General features: G+C 39.4%; 1 protein-coding gene across 4 annotated transcripts in view; it reads left to right on the top strand.

Annotated features, from left to right (window-relative positions):
• The window catches only part of syt16 (synaptotagmin XVI), a 33351-nt gene extending 12434 nt beyond the window's left edge, over positions 1 to 20917 (top strand). For 2 of the 4 annotated variants that reach the window (XM_085143182.1, XM_085143181.1), the window contains exons 2-7: positions 5205 to 5378; positions 10108 to 10338; positions 12312 to 12529; positions 16379 to 16840; positions 16951 to 17140; positions 17311 to 20917. In XM_085143182.1, coding sequence (XP_084999308.1) covers positions 5205 to 5378; positions 10108 to 10338; positions 12312 to 12529; positions 16379 to 16840; positions 16951 to 17140; positions 17311 to 17624 — 1589 coding nt within the window. In that variant the 3' untranslated portion in view covers positions 17625 to 20917. Of the gene's footprint in view, positions 1 to 5135; positions 5379 to 10057; positions 10339 to 12311; positions 12530 to 16378; positions 16841 to 16950; positions 17141 to 17310 lie in introns of those variants that run through there. The other 2 variants (XM_085143180.1, XM_085143183.1) reach the window with 2 other exon arrangements.
• The last annotated feature ends 735 nt before the right edge of the window (positions 20918 to 21652 follow it).

Here is a 21652-nt window from a genome sequence, read left to right as displayed (position 1 = left end):
GATATGGCTGCCTCGCTCCTGTCAGTCTGCCCCAGGGCAGCTGTGGCTACAACTGTAGCTTGCCTCCACCAGTGTGTGAATGAATAGTGGAATTGTAAAGTGCTTTGAGGGCCCTGAAAAGTGCTATATAAATGCAATCCATTATTATTTTAGTTTTTACAATATGAACACAAGTTGAATATCGGCCCAAAACAACTTTAAAGTGAGAGTGGTTCTACTGTAGAAACAATGCTGCACTCTGACTGTTCATCACTGCTTTTGTTATTTGTTGGTGTTCAGGCTCTGGCTGCTGGACTGGAGTCAGCATGCACTCAGCTTTAACGTCACTCTGGGTTTTTTAGGTGTTAGCATGCTGCCTTTGCAGATGCTTTCAGTGAGCCAAAGTTGTGTTAGCAGTATTATTCAGTCAAAGCATCAACTGCATTTCCCCATCATGCTCTTGTCCTTTCATGCAGTACAAATACAAGTAATAAATACATCAACCCATTCCTCATAAGTCGTAGACCATTCCACAGTTGTCTTCTTGAATACGTATTTAAATTAGCTGCTTGTAGTGCAAATGTGCAGGAAGAAAAAAAAAAAGTTTGTTTAACTTTACCTGTACCTATAATGTAATTACTGAATTTAGCACACTACATTGCCACGTTACTGAAAAATGTGAGTACAGTAACGTGTTACACGGGCAGTGTTGGGAAGGTTACTTTTAAAATGTATCCCACTACAGATTACAGAATACATGCCCCAAAATGTATTTTGTAATGTATTCCGTTACGTTACTCAATGAGAGTAACGTATTCTGAATACTTTGGATTACTTAATATATTATCATGCTGTTTACAGCTACATGAATGTACTATTGCTGTGATTTATTACTGTTACTGAAGGTCCGCGGCTCCGAACCGTAGTAAAGGGACCTCTGGCTCATACGGTGGGTTCTGTGTCGGCTCGTAGCCGAAAACTAGCTTTACTTTGTTGTCTGGGTCAACTTTGCTAGCGAGAGACAGAGAGAGGCGTTGAAAGGCTGCTCCAACGGAACTTATTGTTTTTGGAGGAAAACACGAACACGGTGTACAGTCGAGTCTTAATAGCTTACTTACAACTGGGCTCGTCAGGCACTCTTCTTGGCTGCAGTGGTTATTATTATATTTACATGCTTCCAGCTCCCATTTTTGCTCAATGACAGCTCGTACTTTTCCTTTTTCTCCCTCCCTCGCTCACAGACACATAACGTGTATGGCAGTCCATTCTCCCTGCAGCACGGACTACACTGCCTGTGATGCTACATTCTTTAGAGCTATATCAGTAGCATTCTGCCTATTAGCTTAGCACAACAACAACAAAAAGGCCTCTCTCACCCAGGAAACATGCAGAGAGAGCGTCACCCTGTAACCATGGCAACCGTAACGCTGCCACCTGGAACAACAGAACGTAGCTGTCAAACAAAACCCAAACAGTCCTGACCCGCCACAATATGAAACAGGGAAGTACCGCCGTGTAATCCATTTATTTCAACAAAGTAACTGTATTCTAAATACCACCTTTTTAAACATATTTTGTATTTTAAATACGTAACGGCGGTACATGTATTCTGTTACTCCCCAACACTGTACACGGGTTACGATTAGTCTCATGTTCCCTATTACTGACTGCAGTTCTGGGTTCACACCAGCCACTGCTATTGTCAACAACATTGTTTGCACATAAAAACTAGAGAGCCACAGTTGCCATAGTGACGTCACCTTCTCTAACTCAGTTGCTTACTTTGCATTTCTTATTGCTTCTTAGGGAAAACTGAAGAATGTTCCTGGAGTTTAATTTTCACAAACTTTTTCACTAAATAGTTCCGAAGGCTTTTCGTGAATAAATGTTAAATGATAAAATGAATTAAAAATATTAGTTTGTCTAGCAAGATAACTAACTAGCAGAAAAGATACACAAGTTGGGGTTGTGTTACAACCCGGCTTACATTAGACTTAAAAATGCATCAAAGCATAATACCAAAAAAATATAGAGAAAAAATACGTGTCTAATACACTACAGTCTTTATATAAATAAGAACTAAGCTGCATCACTTTGTTGAGAAAGGCTCTGTTCCAGTGATGCTTGTTTACTGAATAGTTAAAAATAACTGTGAAGTTTTGAATAAGTGTTTCTTATTTCTGAAATATAGCAATGGAGCTCTAGTTTTATGTCTTCTCTCTATAACGAGAAGAAAGGAAAGGCTCACGAGTCACAATAACAGTATTAGAATTTCTTAGGAGCTAGATCCTAAATAGGAAGAAAGTAAATAAGGATTAAAGTCTCTTTAAGCAGTCAAAACCTCTTCTCAACAGAAACCATCTGCTGTTGTTGCTCATTATTTTGCCGTCGCGTAGGAACACACGATGTGGGTGGAAGTCTACGGTGTAGATGAAGGTACATCAGGTACGTCTGTAAAGCGTGGGAGTTTAGGTTCTCATGAATGAAAGTTAAAGAGAGGCAAAAACAAAAGGTGGAGAGTTTTAAAAAAGGTGTGTTGAATCCTCGCCACCTACACTGCCGAGTGCTTTCTTTGGCGTCAGCTCCCAGTAGAATGTGTACTCATGTTCATTTGGTTCCATTGATTTTTGCTCACTGAAACGTTACCGTGGAAACAGGAAAAGGCACCTTGTCCCTCATCCCTTTGCATTTCTTTTCATCGTGCTAAAGGAGACTAAGGCACCTCATTGAGAGCAGAGCAGAGTAGTACACCCTCGCGTTTCTCTTCATCTCTCCCCATGTCTACCTCAGTTTGCCTGTCTGCTCACCCGTTTCTTAGTTTTGACCAACTTTCATCACTACTTTCTTACATGACAATGAAAAATAGGTGCACTGATTTATTGAGGCATGTGCAAACATGAAAATAGAACACATAAAGCAGAAAAAACTTCAAACAAGCATGAAAACAAATATTTAATGATCACCTTTATTCTTCAACAGCCTGAACTCTCTTAGCCAAGATGTCTTCTGATTTCTTTAACCCTCTCGAGGCAGGCGTTGCCGATTTCCAACAGTTAAAAACTAACAACCTGATTACCCCACATACTTATTTTATGAGTTTTTTTACTCAGAAGTACCACTGCAGGACTTGGTTGTGCATTAGCAACAAAAAGTTAATTTGAGCCTGAGAGGGTTAAGTTATTTCTTAAAGATTATTTCCCCCAGGCTGATCTCACACTGCTTCAGTAATGTCGAGGTCCAAGCTCTCTGGGGAGGCCAGTCCATGTTTGATAGTGTTTAGAATTGTGTGTGCATGTTTTGGGTTTATTTCCATACTCAGATATGCTTTTTCTGCATTGCAGTGTGTTTGAGAACATTGTTATGCTGAAAAATGAAGCCACTGACAATCATATGCTTTTCAGAAGGGATTGCATGGTGGATTCAAATATGATGGTAGTTTCTGCATTCATGATTCAATCAATTTGAATAAGATCTCCAAGACCACTTGCTGAAATGTAGCCCCAAACCATAACACTCACTACCTCTGTCCTGAACTCATCTATGCATATTGATAATGATTTGTACCAGAAATTTCCAATTTAGATTATTCTCTCCATGAAACCTGTTGCCACTGATTTTTAGTCCATTTCTCAACCTTTTCTCCCTGTTTTCCTCTTCACCTTGCTCAAGGGATTCACACAGGGATTCATCTTGTTGGTGCAAAAATTAATGCGAACAACTGACACGTTTTTGCAACAGGATGGTGGTATCAGAGTGCCTAACGATGCTATTTAAAGTTTGTCCTATGTTAAGTTCCCTGTTATTTACAGCACTAATCCCTTGAGCTAGGTGCCTTTTTTATACTTAAATGATTCATAGCTCAGTGTTAAATGGTTTAACAAACAAAATATTTTCACTGAAAATGGTCAGGTAGGATTTGAAAGAAATAATTGAATGAACTGCAGCAAATAAAAGAAGTTCTGGAGAACTGTTGTTTAAGCTTAAAAAAAAGCTTTAAAAAGTTTTTCAAAAATACAGATCCTGGGAAACAAAATATAAAGAAAGGGGAACTGGCTTACTTATGTGTAGTAGTGTACAGGCAGTATATAGATTAGCAATATACAGCACATAAAGTGTTAATGCACACATCAAAGATGGTAAATGAATGGGCTTGTGATAAGTATTTATTTGCTGAGAGCTTGCTGTGGTGTATCTAGGCTATTTATTGATCCAACAAAGTCTCTCCAGTTAATCATTCTATAAATTCCTCCTACAACAATTAAATACAGACTTGTACTGTAGCTCTGCAGTCCTGATCACACACAACAACATGTTGTTGTGTGTGATCAGGACTGGATCGTGATTCTTGCCACTCTTTCCTTCTTTATACTGACTCTGTTTTTTTTAACGCTATAAGTTTTAAATACTTCAGAGGTATATTAGCATCATAGACCATAATGAAGGTTAATCAGTAGCTTTTGTCATCCACACCTGCCTCACCACATGCAAGCTGCAGTGCTTAGCATGGCCAGCTAACTAGCTTACTTACTGTATATTCTTAGCCAGATTCTAGCTGTTACGCTAATGCTAGCACTTTTGTCCTGCTATTCATTCAACACAGGCAGCGTTTGAAATCACTCACTAGTCTCTGGACCATAGACTGTTTTTATTGTTTTCCTGTCCCATTTTACAGTGAATATAAATTATATAGTGCACTTGGAATATTCCAAAAATACTTAGCATAGCATACATTTAATAAATGCCAAAAAGATCACTCAAATCATATTACTGTTTTTTCTTACTGGTAATGGGCTCACCATTACATGGTCCTTCTCACAGAAGTCCTTATAGAGGGAGTAGGGACTTAGTGAGTGATTTTGGACACAACCATACTGTAGCAATGAACTTTGACCTGTAATTGGCATAGAACGGACCAGCACAGACTATGATGCGAAAACTGGTTTCTTTAAAATATGCTTCTCAGTGCTCTTGATTTGCTGGTTAAGCAAAGGAAAAAACTGTGAAACTGTTTTTACACTGACTCTGCTCTTGAGCAAGGCACTGAAGATATTTCAACTACTAAAGTTTCACCTGTCTGTCTGTGTGTATCACATGTACCATGCGTACTGTTGCGTGCATGTATGTGTGTGTGTGTGCACGTGTGCGCATGTATCCAGGCTGTCTGTTTGTGTGGTCTGATCAGTGTGTCATTGTGTGTCCCCTCTCCCTCTCCCTGCTCCTGCCAGTCACCCCAGAGGCCATCGGCTTCCTGTCGGCGGTGGGTGTCTTCATCGTGGCGTTGGCCGTCCTCTTCCTCTTCATCAACAAGAAACTGTGTTTCTCACGTGTCGGCGGTCTGCCCTGCCTGGAGGTACACGGTCGTCGCAAGAAAGGACGGGCTGGAATCCGCCAGGGCCTCGGTGAGTGACTGACAACTCGATGACAGTAACATGCCTACTCGTGTAGGAGAGCCAGGGTCCATAATGATCACATATATATTTTGTTATAAATTCACAGGACAGCTTCCAAAAATGATACATTTTACTGAGAAGCAGCAAAACTGTGGTGTTTGAATTTTAAGTTTTACTAGCCAGTGAGTCCTGCCACACTTCAAGGTTTTTCTCAACTAGAAACATCTCAGAGAGAGTACACGTCTCCTGTTTGCAGTTTGACCCCAATTAAAGTGTTCAGCAGCAGAGAGAGAACGTGGGAGAGTTTGTATTTGTCCAGTGATTTCTGTGGGCGAGTTTGTATCTATGAGAGAGGGAGTTGCGTGACTCAGCCGCATACTGCTACAAAGCTGTTCACGATTAAAAAATGTTAACGCTGCGAAAGCTTTATGAAAAAGTCCACCTCCGAGGAAATTCAGAAAGAAACACAGAGTGCAGTACTCAGGGTGCAGCTTTTGTTCCCATTTTTGTCACCCACTTAAACTTTTTTCCTTCCTCCCACTTGTCAAACAGTGCAAACACGCAGAGCAAAGGTTACCATAGGTTACCTTTTATTCAATGTCCCATAACCTGTCTTGCAAACATGACCATGAGTCACGTTTACATTGAAGACAACACTTCAAAATCAATACTGTGTACTCGGTTAGAAATATAAAGTAGATGGGATATTTTTACAACTGTGCTACTTCTACTGCTTTATTTTCTAAACTATATAAATTTCAAAGCTTGTAATTTGATTAATGATTAATGTTTTTGAAATTCACATTTGTATGACGCAGACTTTAGTCAAGATGGAATACATTTGTCATTATTGCTAAATAAAGCTGTGCCTTTCCTACTTTGACAAAGGCCTCTACCACACCAGAGTTCCTGCTGTGAAAACATCTATTAGACCTGAGCCAACTGGGAAGACGCTAACATGGTGCCAGTTACCTGTTTAAAAACCTGTTTTATTGCACCTGACCCATCCTCACCTGTGTCCAGTCCCAGTGTATTAATAGCTAACATATTCCCACTGGTCTTTGGCACATTGTTCTTGTTATTCCGCTGGGTTTCATTCCCAACTGCTGCTTTTGATCTTTTATTGCCACGTGAACTGTTCACGACCTTCCTGGTCAAACCTTTATCTTCAGCAACACATCACTGAATCACCAGAGTGGTTTAAGGTTAGCCCTGCAACAGATTGGTGACCTGTCCATGCAAGGTGCTCTGTGCCTTTCGCTCTATGATGGCTGGGATAAATACGAGCCATCAGCAACCCTTAAATTTATACGTGGAAGAAAACAAGATGATTCCGGAATTTCTTGCGTAGAGTTTTTCTTCAGTAGTAACAATTTCTTTCCTTTGCCTAATTCTTAAATTGAATATTGATGAATGTAATTATTTAATTTGTATTAATGCTGACAGAAAAGACCTGCTGAGAGCTTCCTGAAGAGGGTAAATCCTTCAAACCAGCTCAGATCTGGTTGAGAGCCTCTGAATCATCTTAGCATTAAGAGCAAATTGAACAAGTGGTCAGCAGAGGTAAACCCATATTTGCTCTTATTAAGGAAGCAGAAATGAAAGAAGGGCATGTTCACATTTGCTACAGTAGGATGGTGGAGACTGTGAGTCAAACTGTGAGCAAACATTGGCTTGTTAGTTTTTCACCTGTAACAGGTGGAGCCTCTGCTATTTCCAGCTAGTTTCCTGAACAAACAGCATATCCTGTTTATAGTCTCTTCATAAGATTCAGCTGAACGTCTGTGGACTGGATGAGGTAGGAGCTGTTTGAAAACTCAGGTTCAGTCAAACTGTGTGTGGAAACAGGTTTAACTTAAACTCTAGTCTCAGGCTTAGCACAAGGTTAAAGGTTTAAGGTTAATTTGACCTATATTTTCATCAATATTCCAATACTGAGGGCTAATAAGCTTGAGTTATGGATGTTGTTGAGAAGTGACAAGTACAGTAACAGTGAATGTCCTGTTAATTAAAGAGCTTTTCTTTATCCTATTCTACAGAGTAAAAAACTGAATCACACTGAAGGAATTAAGTAATAAACAAATGTATTTAAAACATTGTGTTTTATATTTTGTATTCCTAGTAGCTTAACCAGCATCTGGCAGTGTGATAGCCGCTGTGTTTTCTGTGTGGGGCGAAAAATGTTTTCATTATAACGGAATAAATGTATAAATAAATACTTTTATACAGCAATAAATAAATTAACCAAAAAATGGAAATGAGAAGAGCATTGAATTAAATGAATGTCTTTTCCTCACAGAAACAATTATTGTGGCTATTTCGTGATTTTTATTTTCTGTTATTTCTTTTTTTTTTTCCTTTAATGTAATTTCTTTGTTGTTCTGTCTGTATATGAATTAGCTGGGTAGTCCTGATCGTAGTCAAAAGCAGAATTCGTTTTTTCTGGGTGAATCAGACATAAGCAAATAATTCTTATCAACTACACATGCTAATTCTTCACCTAGCCTTTTGTAAACAACAATCAATGGCTTTGAGGTCAGGCTAGTGTTTCTTACCTTATGAACACTCAGACACAAATAAACAAATGTATAAATTTAACATAATTAAATATAGGATTCTTTATAAGGTTGGGGAACCCTGCAGTCAGCTGAGACTGAAGAAGTCACCTGGATGAGTGACGAAACGTTTCTCCTGAAAACGCTGCGTCCAGATGAACAGAATCAACCTTTGGAGATAAATAAATACAGCGACATGTGCATATGTGCAAAAAACAAACAAACGTGTTGAATTATGTAAAATTAATACATCAGTTCTTTATAAATAGAAATAGAATAGTAAACTTAGTAAGACATAAGAAATAGAAACACAAAAATTGCTTTGAAAAAAGAAAGAAAGAAAATAATGACGTGACCTATAAATATATAACTAAAAAAGAAAATATTAAATACAGATCTAATGAACAGAACAACAAGTAAGGCTATAAATACTACAGTAATGATACTTACAGTCCTGCCCTGTTTTAATACATTTGGATAGCTGTTGAACTCAAACAGACAAGCTTAAAACCAGCACAACACCTGAGCTAGCATGTTGTATTTTCCTTCATTTACCATAATCAGCTATGATCTTTCCAGGCATCATCATCAATGATGAGGAAGATTTCAGCACCATATTGGTGTTTTTTTGTCACTCAGAGGATTCCTGTACGCACGCTGCTTACAAGAACACCCAAGTCTCTGTTGCCATAGCAGGCTCACTCATGGTGACCTGTTCACAGCATAATTTAACACTGTTCTTTGCTATTTTAAAGAAATCAGACAAAAATTAGAATTAAGGACTGAAAACAACAGGACTGTAAACACATCAACACTGGAAACTTAACAGTTTTAGTCCAGAACTTCCCTTAAATGGAGGTCCCTGCAGATTAAAATCTTTGTATTATTTCATTTTGAGTAGTATTTCACATAATACCACATCATTTTCATGCTGTTTAATATGCAGCACTGAGTACAGCAAAACAAGTAGTAGGTGTGGCTTAGGCTGTGGAGCATTGGGCTTTCTTTAGCCTTAAGTTTGGACCAGACCTCTCTGAAAAGTTGCTTTTTTGTTACCAAAATATTTCTTCTTTTAAATTTTGCTCAGTATTTATGTTTATTTACGTCTTTGAATATTAAAGCTTCCCACAAGAACAACAACCTTTAAAAGAGATAACATTTGTCTTTGTTAAGAGGATTGTGTATAATGAATAAAAATGGAAAGAAAAAAGTTTTTCAGTTTAAAACAGAAATTTAAAGAAAATATTTTATTCTGCATAAATGTCAAAATCATAGTGGCTATCCACACATACGAGCATCTCCCTTCAGATGCAGTTAAAAACCTATTAAAACTATTCTGTTAGTCAGAATTATCCCAGGTTTTATGTTTCTAGCAGACAAGCTCCTCAGTTGATCTGAAATAACCCATGTGTTTCAGCCAGTATAACCACTGAGTCGCATTGCTTCACTGTAAAAGTCTGCAAAAAGAGAGAAGTTAACAGACCAATCAGCCTTGCTCGCCCACACAGCGTGTACAGCCTTGTTTTTGTTCTGTATGTAACCATGGCAATTGCTCAGGCAGGTACGGTGACCTGCACTTTAGAGAAGAGGGGGCTGATTGCTCCACTGCCGCGTCACTCATTCAGCTGTTGCTATCTAGTTATGGTGAAATTATAAAGGTAGTGAAGTGACCCTCAACCCCACTAACGCTAATACGCGTCGTTATTTTGAACAGACCGAGGCTGAGCACAGCTTTAAATGTGATCTCGCTTATTTACCTCTCGTAGAGGAATTATTTTCCTCCTCCGCAACACTGAATGGTTTTAACATGTTGGTTGGTAGGTGGTAGTTAATTGTTCTTTCACAAAAAACCTTTTGTGTTTTTGACAAACACACAGACAACAATGGCCATACAGTCAAGTGCAATTCAATCATAGTTACAGGCATATGACAGAGTAACAGAGTAATTAGACTTTAAAGTCTTAACTGGCGTGTACACCAAACTGGAGGCTCTTGACCTTCTTAGTTCTGTAGGTGTCCTTTGGGTCTGTAGGATAGTCTGTCCAAGAAGTTTCTCCTTTAGTTTTGTCAGTGTCTTTTCAAATGTTTTCCTTTCATCTGGATTTCCTCTCCTCCTCTCCTGAACTCTCCCAGCTTTTCCCATTTGTGAGTCCCTCTGTTTCCCTGTCTTTACCTCCCTCCAGTGAACAGCTATGGCGACGACGACGACGATGCCTCCAGCTCGTCAGACAGCGAAGATGAGATCCTGAGGCAGTTTGAGATGTCCGTGTCTCGTTCACAGAATTTTCGCACCGCAGCAGCAAACATCGGTGAGCAGCAGCCCCAGCAGACTCACCCGTCACTGGGTCGACGACACAAATTTACCCGACTATCAGACCAGGAGGAGGGCAGCACTGAGCCATCAGACTGTGAAGGTACTCATCCAGATACTGATTTGGGAATAATGATAGATAAAGACTTAGCCAGCAGTAGTAATCTACTAATCTGTCCTGATGAATCCAAAAAGCCTCAAATACTGTTTTTCCTGGAGATTAGAGGCTGTAAAGAGCTCAGGGAGAGAGCGTGGAAAGATGGAGGCATATGACACTTTGTGCTTGTTGGTTTGTTTGTTTTAAGAAAAGCCCGAGGATAAGGACGAATTAGAACGTTGCAAACAAACCAGCTCTCTTTTTTTACACTATTTTATTTACTCTATTTGTGGTTTTTGTAGATCAAATGATCAAAATCACTCATTATCACTATCTCATTCACACCTCGCTCAGCTGCTACATAACTTACTGCACGAACAGCACCCTTATTTGCTTTTTTACAGCAATCACAGACAAATATTTAGAAAAATCCTGAACTTACTCTTCGTTATAACATGAGCAGCAGGTGGTTGGTGGGGGTGGTGACATGGTTTGGTCAGGGTCACTCTGATTCAGCTTCTGTTATATATTTCCACCTTTATAAACAACATACACACACACACACACACACACACAGGATGACTTACCTCAGCTTGTTGCTATGGTGAACTCTCTATGCAGCCATTGATATAACAGTCAGGCCGACCTTAATGACAGAGAATTGGAGATAATTGCTATTGATTGGTCCGAGGTACGGCTTGTTCTCCGAGTGTTCCTGCGTTAGGAAAAGGCCAAGGGTTGTCAAATTGCACAATATCCCTCCTGTTAACACACTGCTGTGCTAAACAAGGTTAGAAAACTGCATTTAGACCTTTAAGACTAAATTAAATGGTATACTAGAGGAGATATTCACGTCCACCTAGGTCTAATTTCAGTAATTTGTGTTGATGTAGGTGGCAGCTATGTTTACATGTTCACCTCGTTCTGTTAGGAAGAGTTTCACTGCTGGATCACTGCACAGAGAGCACATATGTTAGGTGAGGATACATACACATACATTTTACATTCATGATGGAAGTATAAGTTTCTTAATCAAGCTGAAACATTTGAAGCACCAACTCACAGTTTTCCAGTAATTTGCACCTGATGTGCAAACATTTCCATTGCATTTTGCCGTAACATTTCTGAGCAGGGTTTTAAGGTTCTTTTGAGAAAAGTCAGTCTTTCTCGGTCAGCGCTCTCTCGATCCATGATGATGTAAAACTTATTTCAAAGGGAACATTGATGCTACTAGTTTACAAGTAGTTTCGCCTCATCTGAGGGTCCCAATTTTCATTTTCTTCTAGACTCTGGCAAAGTGGTCACACATCTAAATAACTTGTACTTATGTATAGTTGATGATCTTGGAATCGGCAGTTGTTTTAAATAGGCTGTAAAAGACCATATCTTCACTGACTTCCTGGGACTTTCCCATTGTTCTGAATATTGGTCATACAGTGAATGCTGTCAAACAAACTACCAGTTGTAGTCAATCATTTAAAGGACATCGTAGAACCTTCAGCACTACTAAACCACTAAAGGATTTAGGAGAATGTATGTATATATTTGAGTCTGTATGTGTCATTTTGGCCATGTGTGGGTTAGAGAAAATCCCAAATAAATTCAAACTTGTGCATGCAGTTCTTGCTTTTTGAAATAATTAAAGATGTGTCGTGCAATCATTTTAACCTGGAAAAAGAACAGTTCAACAAAATAATTAAAAGCCATAAACGACCATGACATACATACATTCTACACATTCAATTAAAACTAAAAATTATTAGTAACTGCTTGTACATCTTCAGTGCTGTGAGTGCACAATAATAACTACTGTAACATTTTTGTTACTTTTTTTTGTTACTTGTCCCATTAGGAATTTTGCACTTTTAACCATAAAAGTGAGTGAGATAAAAGTAGGACGATGAAAAGTTCCATCTCCAGCGTAAATATAAAGTATCCTTTCACCACCAGTTTAAAAACAAGTGCTCTTGTTCCTGCAGAAACGGCAGCTCAAAGCCAACAGGGTTTCCAGGATCCGCTCTCTGCGGTGGTAGAAGCAAAAGAAAGGGCATCCATGCTCTCTTTGGACAGACCTGCAGGAGACCACCCACTGGCCTCCAGTGACTGTCCCACCGTGAGTATGGACCAGCAATCTACAGAAGCAGTGGATCATGACAAGAATGAGGTCACAGAAAGCCCCTCCGCCTGGACCCCAGAGGTACTACAATCAGACATTAACCATTTCTAGTCATTGGTGTGTTTGATAGCACTGGACCTTGTAAAAGTGGAGACAAGCATTAAGTTTACACTGCTTTACATCTATTTAAATGAGAAAAGAAGCATTTATTGGATAAACGCATCAGAGAATTTTCTTAATTTCAATCAATCAATACTGCAATACAGTACTGTGCAAAAGTCTTGAGCCACACCTCATGTCTAGGAAAATGGGAAACAAATGCAGTGATTTATTCACATCAATGACCAGAAAGTTAAAAGTAAATAAATGAATAAATAAATAAATGAAGTGGTGCATGGATTACTTAACGGGGTCATTGAGCTCACCGCGGCCCTGCTGTTCCCATCATGCTTGGCAGAGGTATCATCGTCACTCAGTTGTGAGAGGATTACCACTCTGCTGTGGTAAGCTGCTCAGGTTCACTTTGGAAGAAACAAACCAACCACGGCTCTCTGAGATTTCACATAAATTGCTGATACATTCTTTGCTTATTCATTTGTGAATAATGGTGTCGTACAATCCAAAGCAAGACTGTAGATCCACTGATTCAATATCATCCTCCAAGGAGGTGAATGACCACCTCCTAGATCTGTAATGGGACACCTTTTACCTGCAAGACAAAATCACAGGCGGCCATACTGTTCCCAATACCTTGGAATTTTGGAGTGATGTCACTCCTGAGTTAGCACGTTCCTGAAAAACAAGGAAAAACAGGATTTGTTTTGGTTCTTATCAAGATAGATCTATTCAAGTATTGCTAGCATCCCGAGTTATGACTAATCCAGGAATTTACCAGTTATTGTCAGGCTCTGTTTCACTCCTACCTCTGTGGTGGGAAGCCTGCTCTTCACTCCTATGACCTCTCCAAGCTCCAGAGCTTCTGATCGCAGTCACTAGGAGCAACAACAGCAGAGCATGTTAGCTCAGAGTGCTAACGCAGCTAACAAAGAGAAGTTCGCTGTGTGTCTGGGCCAGCTGAAGTGGAGCACAACGCTTGCTTGCTCGGATCTAGCACATGGAGTATCACTCTGATCAATGACTGATCCACGATCTAGTAAACCTCCCTGGTACATCATAGTTTTTCATAACACATGGTAAAGAGTATGGGCTTTCATTTATTTTATGATGATCTTCTTAATGGTTTAGTTCCTGCATTTGCTACATACACCAAGGTCTTGCATGCTAACTACCAACTTTTATTATTGAGCTGACACCATTATTGCACATAATCACACCTTTGCACATGGTGAGGAAACGTAAGGATCCTGCCACACGTGCTCGTTCTTCTCTTTGGTCACTTGTTCAGCTATGTTGCAGAAGAAAGACACACAGTTCTCTCTCTGTCTGCCACACATACACATGCTTCTTCTTTTAGTCTCAGTCTTTAGTGAGATCTTTGTACTAATTACTTTAGTAAATCACCTGTCTTTAATGCCGTAATCAGTGTTGTATAGCAGTGAATGTTGCCAACCTCTGCTTATGCAGAACACTCGAATCCTTCAACCTCAGTGACTATTGAGATATAACATTGATTGTAATTATTATTTTAGTTATTAACCACTTTCTAATCAATAATGTATTTTATAAGACTGATTATACTAATAGCTTATCTTGATTTCTCATTGATTTTGAGGATTTTAGTTATTAATTTATGTCCACAAGTTAATGGTTAATCATTTGAGAGGCTAATTGTTTTATCAGTCACTAACATTAATGTTAGTGCTGTCACAGTTATAATTGTGTTAGGTAATATCTGCTACATTGTCTGCATATGTATGTGTGCACGTGTGTAAACAAAGCATGCATGCATATGCAAATATTCCTGCTCTGGTATTTGTGTTTTTTGTATATATGTGTATATCGTTTTTGTGTGTTTGTAGAATTCACAACCTCTTAGTGACCAAATCACACTTTGAAATTGGGCGCAATCTGTGCTGTAAACACCTCCCACACACACACACACACACACACACACACACACACAGGGTGATACTGAAATCTAGAAACGCTTCATAAATAACAAATGAGGTTGGATCAGAGGGGCTGCAGAGCTACAGAAACCCAGGAGAGCCTTTTTTTTGTTAGCAGTTTATTTATAGAGTTATATAACAGCCCCGCTCGTGGTTAAAGATACAGCAAATATTACAGCTGCTAATAATGCCACCCTTTCTGCTATGTTTACTGCCGTTATACCTGTTTCATACTACCTTCAAGTTTCAGGTTTGTCTGGAACCCACAGACACAACCATAAAATGTTTTAAATCTGTAAAACCACATCATGCATCAGTAATAGATTAAACTATTATCACGTAACCAAGATAACCATCATCGCCCACCAGTCAACTCTGATTATAAGTATTTATGGAATATGGTTGTTACACGGCAGTGTGTGAAGCCCACATAAGCAAAAAGCATCTATAAAACACTTGATGGCAAAATACAAGAATGTATAAAGGAACATTTTTTAATGTAGCCCAGTGCTATTTTTTTTAAACGTTCAGTTGTTGAAGAAACTATCAGTGACAATTACACACCTTTACTTCACTGTGTGGACACCAACAGCTACAGTTTGTTTAAACTTGAAACCATGGCTTGTGCAAGTCCAGTGATGAGCAACCTGTATATTTAATGGGAACCTTTCCTATTAAACTATTAAGCATTAAATTGGCATTTGTAAAACTGAAACTGCTCTCCTTTTAAGCTGACTTTCTCCTGATTGGCTGCCCCTCTCAAATAAATTTGAAATATAGATTACATGGATGGCGGCTGCTGTTCTTAAGAGCAGGGTGCTATGACCAAATTACTTATATTGGCTCTCAGTGCCATCATAAAAAAACAAGGACATGTAGAGATATAAGCATTTAGAGCAGTCTGAATCTTGTGTTTTCTTTTATTTTTGCCTAATAGGCCGTCTTTTAGGTTGATAGCAATCAATAACCTTTAAATATGTGGTATTCTGAAGTTCACAGACATTGCTTGTGTGTTACTTAGGATTATTAAAGATGTCTCTGATTTTATTTTTATCTCAACTAAATAAAAAATAAAAAATATGTTAAAAACAACAGCTAGTGAACAATTAGTAGGAACAAGTGGTGTAAAACTTAATTCTCATATTTTAGTAAACAAAATAACAGAAATGTTTTTTCGTGGAGATCGCTTTGTAAGGTAATATTCCTTCATTTAACTTGGGCCACTAATGATAAAGGTCTGTGATGTTTAAATTGAAAGTTATGCTTTTACTGTTTGCACATTTATACTGATGCCACCCCACTGCTACATTGGTCACATGAGCTACTACTTCCTGTTACTAGCAGCAGTAAACGTTAATGCTTCTTTTCAGGTGGAGGTCCATTCTTATGTTTTTTTATGTGTGCATCTCCTGACCTGCACATCCGGTAGACCTCGGCAGCCCTCTGATTACCTTATCTCCCCAGTGGTTGCCATGTCGACAGCAACACTCGGCCCGCTCTGTCAACACTTGACACAATCGATGTTGTGTTTGCTGACTGCACGGGAGCATTTAACTGCAGGGGTTGGGGAGAAGCAGGGGGGGGCTTATGTATGCTTCAGGATCGCATTTCTGCTCACTTTGTCTCTCTGGACATTTAAAAGAAAGTGATTATTATGACTGACAGGTGAATAAAAAGCCAGAAAATCCCTTGAAATAAGAAGGTGACAATCAAATTTTTTTGTACTAACATACTTTTGCTTATTTAAGTCATAAACTGGTTACCACTAGAATCCACTGACTGCAGCTGTCCTCCTTAGCAAAAGGTTAAATTACAGGTTGGTGTAGTGTGTTTGTGATGATTTCTCTCCTTACTTTGCCAGGAAGAGCCACCTCCTCTTGGCGAAGTCTCGTCTCAGCCAGGCTGTTCTTCCCCTCGAACTCCTATCTCCAAGTGTGGAGATCTGGTCCTCTCCCTGGAGTACCGTCCTGCCGCAGAAAAACTGCTGGTCACTGTGATTTCGGCCCGAGACATCCCCGACAAGGCTCGAAGTGGGATGAGCGCCTGGCAGGTGCATGTGGTCCTGCTGCCCTCCAAGAAACAGCGACACAAGACCTCCGTGCAGAAAGGCTCACTCCCGCACTTCAACGAGACGTTTCGCTTCTCGCGCCTGGAGCCATCCGACCTGCAGAAGTCAGCTATCAGGTTCAGGCTGTATGCGCTGGGTAGCAGGATATCACGCGAGCGAATGATGGGGGAGAAAGTGCTGCGTTTACGAGGACTTAACCCTGACGGGGGGACGATGGAAACGACACTAGTCCTGGAGCCTAGAAGTAACCTGAAGGTAAGTAGGAAAAATGCCGTCAAGTTTTGGGTGTAACTGAATTTAAAAAGGATTTTGGGAGGTTTCTGTTCAGCGTACCTGTAGCCACCACGCTTGTTTTTATTCCTCAGAGTGTCGACTCCCAGCTCAGCCTGTCTGCCGTTTCTCAGAGCGACAGCGCCTCATCAACCCAGTCTCTGACCCACGGTGGCGTCCCTGAACTGCTGGTGGGTCTCTCCTACAATGCCACAACGGGACGCATGTCTGTGGAGCTCATCAAGGGCAGCCACTTCAGAAACCTTGCCATGAACAGGCCACCAGGTCTGCAGGGAGCCTCTCTCACACATACATACAAACAATCGAATTATATACATTTGGTACACATGTTCACTGTATACATGCAAAAACATCCAGCCAAACTGAAATGGCATTCATAACAATCTCTTCTTTTCTTCATCACTTCTTCTCTTCCCTCCTCCCCATTGGTCCAGACACCTATGGACGACTGACTCTGCTGAATTCAGTTGGTCAAGAGATCTGTCGGACTAAGACGACAGTACGCCGTGGTCAGCCCAACCCCGTGTACAAGGAGACATTTATCTTCCAAGTTGCTCTGTTCCAGCTGTCAGATGTCACTCTGCTGATCTCTATCTACAACCGCCGCAGCATGAAGCGCAAGGAGATGGTGGGTTGGATCGCTCTGGGCCAGAACAGCAGCGGCGATGAAGAGCAGCTTCACTGGCAGGACATGAGGGAGGGTCGAGGACAGCAGGTCTGCCGCTGGCACGTCCTGCTAGAGGCATAAAATAACTGTCAGGCAGGACTTTACTTTCCTCTGTGGTTTTTCTTATATTTTTTTATTCTGTAGTTAGACAGATTTAGAGCTTTTGGAAAAGAAAAGAAAAGCCTTGATTTAGAGAGTGGATTATTATGGTTAAGATTTCAGGCCTCAGTGATTCACAGAATCTCCCCAATTTTTACATCCAGCACAGATGGTTAGTTTGTGTCAGCATGCAGGACAAAGTCATCGGTCCTCAGGCTGTAATCAGTTTAAAATACAAGCTTTCAATTCATGTTTCAGGAAAGAAAAAATATTTAAAGACTTTTGGCTATAAAAAGACATTGAAGGCATTCAATTTACTTCTGAATTGGCAGATAGAAGTCAAATATTTCTGTCTTGTTATCTCTCACACTTCACTGCAGGACATTTGTCCTCTGTAAACTAAACTGCAGAGAAGAAATAGGGAGATTCGACATTCTGGAAATATTAGTGGCACATCCTGTCAGAAGTGTCACAGATTTGCATTTTTGTTATGGGTCGAGAATGATCAATGTTATATGAGGAAGTTCATTTAGGTCACAAAAACTAGCAAAATTATTCAGTAAGTGTTCAGTGAGCTCTGCAGTACATCAGACATCTTTTCATTAAGATCTTATGATGTAACGTCATTTATATCAGAGCACAAGCACATGGCTGCCCATCAGTTTAACCAATTGTATACTCACTGGTTAAATCCCACTGCTAGCCTGAATGGAGTGATTTAAAAGCATAGAGACTTGTGAGAAATACATTCAAGTGAAATGTTACTGCAATTTACATCCTTCCACTGAGCTTAGAGAGCTTGGTTAGCTGGTAAAATGCAAATATCTGTAACTGTAAACACAAAAAAATGAAACTATTACTAAATAGATAATTTATATATAAATATATGTTAGCTTCTCTCACAAAAATTAAAATGTTATTATTTTCAAATTGGATGACATCAGTTACCTGTGTCTATACTTCATTGGCATTTGTTAATTAGGGGGGCTTTGTTTTGTTTCTTTAACCAGCCTCCGAAGTTTTCTACACCGTCTCAGTGGATTAAAATCAGACTTTTTAATAAGGCTGGGCGATCGGACGAATATATCGACTATTGACAAATAAATAAATAAATAATCCAAAAAGTAGCTATAGTAATACTGAAACAAACAAGAAGAGACGGTAAAATATTCCCTCCGAACAAAACGTATAAATTCTAAATGTGCAAATCAGTCCGTGCATGATTACTTTGTTCTGCGCCTGCGTGAATATATTGTCTATCGTTGGATCGTCAGATTGTCGGTTGGAAAATTTTTACATATCGCCCAACCTGACATTTTAACTAAAAAATCAATTCTATTTATTTTAACTTTATCAGAAATTTGACAAAAAAACTTCCTGAAACTGACAAAAAGCAGATTTGTTGGGAAAAGCTGGTGGTAATTTGTGGATTCAAGGGCGCTGCTGGAGAGCTAATCCCACAGAAACCAAACTGATGGGGTTTTCTTAGAGTTTAAGTGACAAACGACAAAAAAAGTAGCTAATCTGACTCATTTGGATTCCTGTTTAGCAGGTCAAAAATCAACTTTTGTGCTTAGTCAGGGTATTGTTTACTCCAATAACTCCACATGATCAACAATACTAAATCCAATGCAGTAACCCTTACCCCACTACCTGCAGGCAAATTGTTATGTAATCTGTAACAAAAAGATACAAATTTAATTAAGTCATCACACAGAAATTTAATGATTCAAATAAAAAAGTTTCATGCAAATTGGTGGTTCTTAAAATTAGATATTAAAACCTCTAAAGAATGTCAATTTACATATTAAATCATAATTTCTGTAACAACAATTAAGCCAAAACGCAGAAGTCTTTGTGAAAAAATTCACCTTTGCTGCTTTTGTAGGAATTAAGAGGGAAAGTAGCAGTTAGGTGCTGCTAATCAAACGCACAATAGTAAGTGTGAACATCAATATTAAAACAGAAGAACATGCCAGTATGGTTTATCTTTGCCAAGCTGCATTAAAGCAGAAGGCTCCTGGAACAACGTATTTTAGACTGATGAGACCAAAGTAGAGATGTTTGTTTATGATGAGGACGATCACGTTTTGGTGACAACCGAACAGCCGCTCAGCACAAACAAGCACGGTGGTGGCGAGGTGGTGATTTGGTAGATACCAAAGAGTTCTAGAGTACGATCATCTTTGTATTTACATTCTCTGGATTGCAGCTGTTGTAAACATGCTAAATGATAAGATTAAAGGGCTAATTTAATCTATAAAGTTTACTCACACTTTGTGAAAAAGCTTTGTGTAGTTTAAATAAACAAGATATAAACTTACTAAATATTCAAAGGTGATTACGTTCAAACAGTGACCTAAGCAGTGCAGTAAAGGAACAGATCACAAGACAAGTTTTTGGGCAAGTGGTACTATAACCGCAATAACATTTGGTGATCTATTTATGTCTTCTTTTTTTTGTTTTGTTTTTATGCTTACCCTAAAATTGTAAGGCAGCTCTCACTGACATTTTAGTTGCGTTTTTCAGTGCAGAAATATGACTGAAGGATCACGTACCCGTGACATACTTGAAAAAGGAACCAATATTTTCTGATTCAGTTGGAGAAGAAGGATGTCTCATTCACATTCAGCGCTCATTCATATTCTCCTGACGCTCGTGCTACAACAGGCAGGAAGACCAGCAGCTGGAGGCTCTTAAACCCATTGGGATGAGCCTCATCAATCCTGAATGATGTTATTTGGCTTCAGCTCAGTCTCCTTCACAGGGCAAAGCTCATTTCAACATCCATCAATGCTGAGCTCAAAAGAGGCTTTAAATATCTCACTGCAGCTGTTAAGGACCGCAAATGAATTACCCTGGAAGTGTGTGTGTGTGTGTCTGTTTTTTCCCCCCAGTCACACTCTGTGTTAATTGGTAGTTATGGCAGTGAAACCGTACAGCGTGATGGTGATGAGGGTAATGCTGCTGCTAATGCTCTTCCTTTTCCCATCTGAGCATCTTTGAGTCATAAGGCAGCAGCGCAGCCTGAATCGGGGGATTATTTTTGTTTGTGTGGAGAAATACTGTAGCTGAACCCTCAGGGGTCCGCACACTGAGAGCAGAGATGTGTTTACTCGAGCGTTTGTTTTCTTTGGTCAGGTGACAACACAGTCTCTTTAGCAATTAATAAAACTGTGATCAGAAATGACTCGAGGTTGGTGGCCATGAGGCGACGCCATGCATTAGAAATCAGGGCCGATTCGTTGTGTTTAATGTGTTAGCATACCCCCTCCCCCCTCCAAAAACAGGACTTTCACCTTTTTAACATACTTGCCTAGTTTTTCCATTATCCATGACCTTTTTGTAAATCTTCAGAAAAAGGAAATGTCAGCATGTGAACAAGTGCTTATCAAGAAAGTAAGCCACAATATCTGAACAGCTTCTGATTACTCCGTGATTTGTTATGTTTCGTTCAGGGACGTTTCCAGCAGAAGAAAGTCAACTTTTTATCTTTTTTTCCTTTTATATGAACATGAGTCACTTGTTGAGGGACATAGGTGAATGGACTCATTTTGTATCAATTTAGCACAGGAACCAAGCTGTAAATGCTGTAAATGCTAAGATTGTAGATGCGTAATGACAACTACTTCAGGTGTACATTATACGAAGCATGGATGATGATTAGGAGTGCTGCAGTTACCTTACATAGGCATCCAGATAATTTTTTATTTTCTACACTGTGACGTAGTTCAGTTTAAACCCTCTAAAGACAAAGCAAACCAAATCCCATCAATGTTTGTTTGATATAGACAGCTGCGATTCACCCATAAATATTTTTAATTGAACTATTTTTTTTCTCAAATGAATAGTCATTTTGAAAAGTATAACAATGTTTTTGAGAAGAATGTACAAGTTTTTATATATGTGGAAATCACGGACTTTATTTGGGTGTAACAAGCAAGTAATTGTGATTCATAGAAAATGAAAAACCTACCAAAGTGTCTTAAAACTGCTGTAATGACATGTTA

This window comes from Neolamprologus multifasciatus, chromosome 19, assembly GCF_963576455.1.
Source record: "Neolamprologus multifasciatus chromosome 19, fNeoMul1.2, whole genome shotgun sequence".
In the NCBI taxonomy this organism is placed as follows: Eukaryota; Metazoa; Chordata; class Actinopteri; order Cichliformes; family Cichlidae; genus Neolamprologus; species Neolamprologus multifasciatus.
The sequence above is the reverse complement of the archived record's forward strand: the minus strand, read 5'-3'. Positions and strand labels throughout refer to the sequence as shown.